Source organism: Porites lutea, chromosome 7, assembly GCF_958299795.1.
Source record: "Porites lutea chromosome 7, jaPorLute2.1, whole genome shotgun sequence".
NCBI lineage: Eukaryota > Metazoa > Cnidaria > Anthozoa > Scleractinia > Poritidae > Porites > Porites lutea.
In genome coordinates this window covers 3,942,618-3,946,898 of record NC_133207.1, presented here as the reverse complement: position 1 = coordinate 3,946,898, position 4,281 = coordinate 3,942,618, and the positions used below count along the sequence as shown (strand labels likewise).

Here is a 4,281-nt window from a genome sequence, read left to right as displayed (position 1 = left end):
GATTTTAAGAAATCTTTTATTTGTTCAAATCTAAGTAATGATGATATAATTTCTTAGAGACCAGGTCTGGAAAGGGGTGTGGAAAATGACATTTTTTGGTCTGAAATAGGGTCAGCATTTGGAGAACCGGGTGGTACATCCCCAACAAGAATTCCCAGGAGTACTCCTCGGGCAAGTTATCCACGAACAAAATCATTAACTAAAGCAAGCAAGTAGTTGTCCTATGCGAGTAAAATGTGAGAGCTGCTTGCCAAAAGGACAAGCTGGAATGAAACTTTTTTTTTAGCCCTGACAGCTTATAGAAAAAAAAAATTTACAATGCAGATTTTTATATGCCAAATTTGAGAAAAAACATATTTGATTGAAGAAAAAAAACTCTGCATTACTGATTTTGAGGAGAATTAAAACCCTATTGACGGGGAGAAATCCACCCCTAACAATTCTGGAATTAATATTTTTAAAAATATTAGTGTAAGTACACTACATAATTTTCTAACAACATACGAACTTTAAGAACAAGGCAAAATTTTTACTCTATTTCAAGTATATGTATGTGCCACTTCAGCTTAAACTAGAGTTCTTCATTAGTAACTATTCACTTTAAAGTTATTTTAGATAACTCTCTCTTGTGACTGCCTCCTATCTTCTTGTATGTACTAATAACTGCAGTTTTGGTCAATTTTAATGTACTCATTATTTAACTTTAGAAGTGTTGATATTGTTGCGAGAACTTTACTATCAAAATTGTTCAGGATTTGAAACTGTATCAAAAATACCACAATGATGGCTAATTTCCACAAGTTTGCTCTGAATTTTGTTAATGATTTTATGAATATTCAGGAGGCTATAATTGTGATCCTTGAAAGAGTGTTATATACAATATCTATAAAGAAACAACAAAGTCAGTATAAAGATACTTCTGTGCCTCCTTTTTTGATGTCTGAATATTGCAAGAACAACTCAGTATTACTACTCCTCATTGGGTTCCCTGTGTTCACAAAAACAGGACACCACAATTTCCTCTATTCCTGTTTGAGCCCTCTTCTCTTGATGGTGCACAGGACACCACCCTTGGGTCTAAGCGTCAGCCTTTCTTCATGTATCATTTTATGTTGCCCTGGTAACAGTGTCAACTCAAACTCCTGCAGCAATCGAGCCATAAGCACTCGCGCCTCAAACTGAGCAAATGTTTGTCCAATGCAGGTCCTTGGTCCAACAGAAAATGGATAGTAAACAGACTGTGGAATTTGCTTGTCAGAGGAGAACCTGTCAGGATCAAACTTCTCTGGTTCTGACCATGCATCTGAAAGACGCTGTAATATGAACCAACTAACGTTGATTGAGGTTCCTGCAGGTATGGTTAATCCTCCAAGATTTTCTTCCTTTGTAGTGATTCTTGTTGTCCCCCCGACAGGTGGGTGAAGGCGGAGGCCTTCCTTGAGTGTCTGTCCTAAATACTGAAGGTTTCCAAGATCTTTGTGTTCCACAAACTGGCGGGAGCCAAGCACATTTTCAATTTCTTGAACAATTCTATGCAAAACAATCAACATTAATGGTCTTCCTGTCCTTAGAAGTTTATACGTATCTTACCCTAAGAAACCTTATTAATGTTTGTTAGGGTCAGATACATACAAACTTCTAAGGACAGGAGCAAACAAAAGACAGCTAATATCAATGTGTATGTCAAACAGTTTTATAATGTAATTGGGAAAGTTTAGTAGAACATTCAGATCATGCTGATCCAGTCTTTCTAATAATCTGACCTACACTAGTGTATATATAAATACCTGTTTTCAACATCGGGGTGCTTCAGTATTTCAAAAAGAGTGAAAGATAACTGGTTTGAAGTGGTCTCCTGACCTATAAAAGGACAAAGATAAGGGTAACAAACAAAACAAAAAGTAGATGACGGCAAAATAAGAGGAAACATACAAAAACAGGGCGTTATCTTCTCTTCAAAGATGCTTCAAAAGTTTTCAAGACAGGATCAAACTTTCCGAGACACATGTAAACAATAGGTACCACCTATTAGTTCAAATCCACAAAAAATCCACCAAAATTGATAAAATGTCTTACCTGCAACAAAAAATGTGAGAAACTGATCAATCAGATCTTCAAAACTTAAGCTGGACTCTGATTCTGCTACTTTTAAGATGTGAGCAAGTATATCATCGGGAGTTTCGTCTCCTCTCAAAACAGCTTCCTGTCTTTCCTTGATAACATTCCCTGCAAACTCACGAATGAATTTTATTGCTTCAGCCAAACCTGACTGGGATGGAAATACAAACCCCAACAGCTGGGAAAATGGGGTACGTATGCTTTCCTGGGCCCCCTTTAGACCTTTGGAAACTGCTGATGGAAATGGACTGTTAGGATCTCTTATAACGTCGACATCAATGTCAAAAGCAACCTGTAAAAGGATCATTAATACCACTTTAGAGTAACTGCAGAATACCTGGCCACTCAAAAGCTGGACTGGCTATGTGGCTACACTGCTATGTGGCTTTAAGAGCTGCATTGGGCTTATTGAAGACTAAGACATATACAGTGGAACCTCGATATAACGAACCTCATCTAACGAAGTCCTCGGTATAACGAATGATTTTCTTCATCCCAGTAATAGTAAAATATATCAAAAAGAACCTTGACATAACAAACTCTCGCTATAGTGAACAAATTTTGCCAGTCCCTTGGCCCTTCGTTATATTGAGGTTCCACTGTATGTGACTTAATGCAGCTATGTGGCTACGTAGATAGTGTGGAGCTACATACTCACGAAAATACACTGTTAAGTTGGAAGCAACTGCAGACTACTAGCCTGCATCACATGTACTCTAAACCTTCTGTATAGAGCATCTGCAAATTAGTGCACAATATCATGTTCAAATACCGTCAGAGTTGCAACCAAATATGTTGGCATTTTTGATTAGCTAATTTTTTACACAGTTTGTGATTAGTCTGATTTGAAATAAAGTGTTGACAGGCCTAGCCTGACTCATGGCAAGACAGAATGAGCTCATGATAACATGAAACGTGGCCTTAGAGTCAGCTTGAACAACAGAGGTTTTTCTTCCTTTCTCTCTTAGAGTACAGATTATGCAGTGTGTGAAGTATTCTAAACTTTGAATGAGCATGTATTATTTTTGCTGCTGTGAGTCGCACATTTAGAGGTTATGAAGCTGGTTAGTATCTTTGGTTTCCCCAAAATCCCAGGATCTGAATAGCTATGTGTGTATAGTTTTTTTTGTCTGGGAACATTGTGATTTCCTGATTTGTTTTAACGCTAGAACTGACAGCTAGATTGCAGAATACGTGGCAGTGCATTAGCAGCAATTGGAAGAAACTGGAAAACCAATCGACAAATTTACAAACACATTTTGGCCTTGATGGAATTCTCTCAAAGCATTTTGTTCAGGGCTATAGCTAGCTTTTTTGTAACAGGGGGGCATTAATGCAAGTGCCAAAGGCACGAGCCTTGTAGGGGGGGTCTGGGGTATCCTCCTCCAGAAAATTTTTAGATTTGGAGTCTCTGAAATGCTATTTTCAGCCGTTGTCATGAGATATGTCTCACTCCACTCTGCTGGATATCAGAACAAGCTTTTGTTCACTAATTCGTAGACAGTCCATACAAATGATTTGGATGATGCATGGGCCGGCTGTAAGGCAGGCTACAGAATATCTGGCCACTCCAAAAGCTGGACTGTGGTTACGTGGCTACACTGCCATGTAGCTTTAAATTCTGCATTGGCCTTATTAAGAATGGGACAGATTAATGACTATGCAGCTATACAGCTATGCAGCTATTTAGATACATGACTAACTGGCTATGTGTCTTAATAAGGTTTCAGTGCCACTGTGGGCTTAAAGAACAAGGCATATACATGGCTAGGTGGCTATGTGGCTACATGGCTATAGGGCTATGCAGCTACATGACCCAGGGGGGCACTCCAGATTTCAAGTGAAAGGGATGATCGAAGGATTTTTTGGGGGGTTGAAATTTTTGATATTGGGAATTTTTTGGGTAAGAAAATTTTAGCAACTTGTTTTGCAACTGTATTTGTGTTGTGGAAATTTTTGTGGCTTGGAAATTCGGCATAGGATTGTTTTGGGGTTAAATTTTGGTCCAGGGATTTTTTTGGGTTTTTATTTTTTCCCCTATTCGATCATCCCTGTCACTTGAAATCCCAGAGTACCCCTCCTGGGCTACATGGCTTACTGGCACTTAGCGGCGCAGCCACTGCTTTTGAGGTTTAGCTTTTTACAGTGTTGAATACCTTTCCA

The 4,281-nt window shown here is 38.7% G+C and overlaps 1 protein-coding gene across 1 annotated transcript in view; it reads right to left on the bottom strand.

The window, feature by feature from the left end:
• The window catches only part of LOC140942596 (cholesterol 24-hydroxylase-like), a 4,965-nt gene continuing 684 nt past the window's right edge, over positions 1 to 4,281 (bottom strand). Inside the window, exons 1-4 of the mRNA XM_073391518.1 lie at positions 4,275 to 4,281; positions 2,077 to 2,410; positions 1,788 to 1,860; positions 1 to 1,530 (exon numbers count right to left, since the gene is read on the bottom strand). The exon at positions 4,275 to 4,281 is cut by the window's right edge and continues 684 nt beyond it. Coding sequence (XP_073247619.1) covers positions 1,023 to 1,530; positions 1,788 to 1,860; positions 2,077 to 2,410; positions 4,275 to 4,281 — 922 coding nt within the window. The 3' untranslated portion in view covers positions 1 to 1,022. The remainder of the gene's footprint in view (positions 1,531 to 1,787; positions 1,861 to 2,076; positions 2,411 to 4,274) is intronic.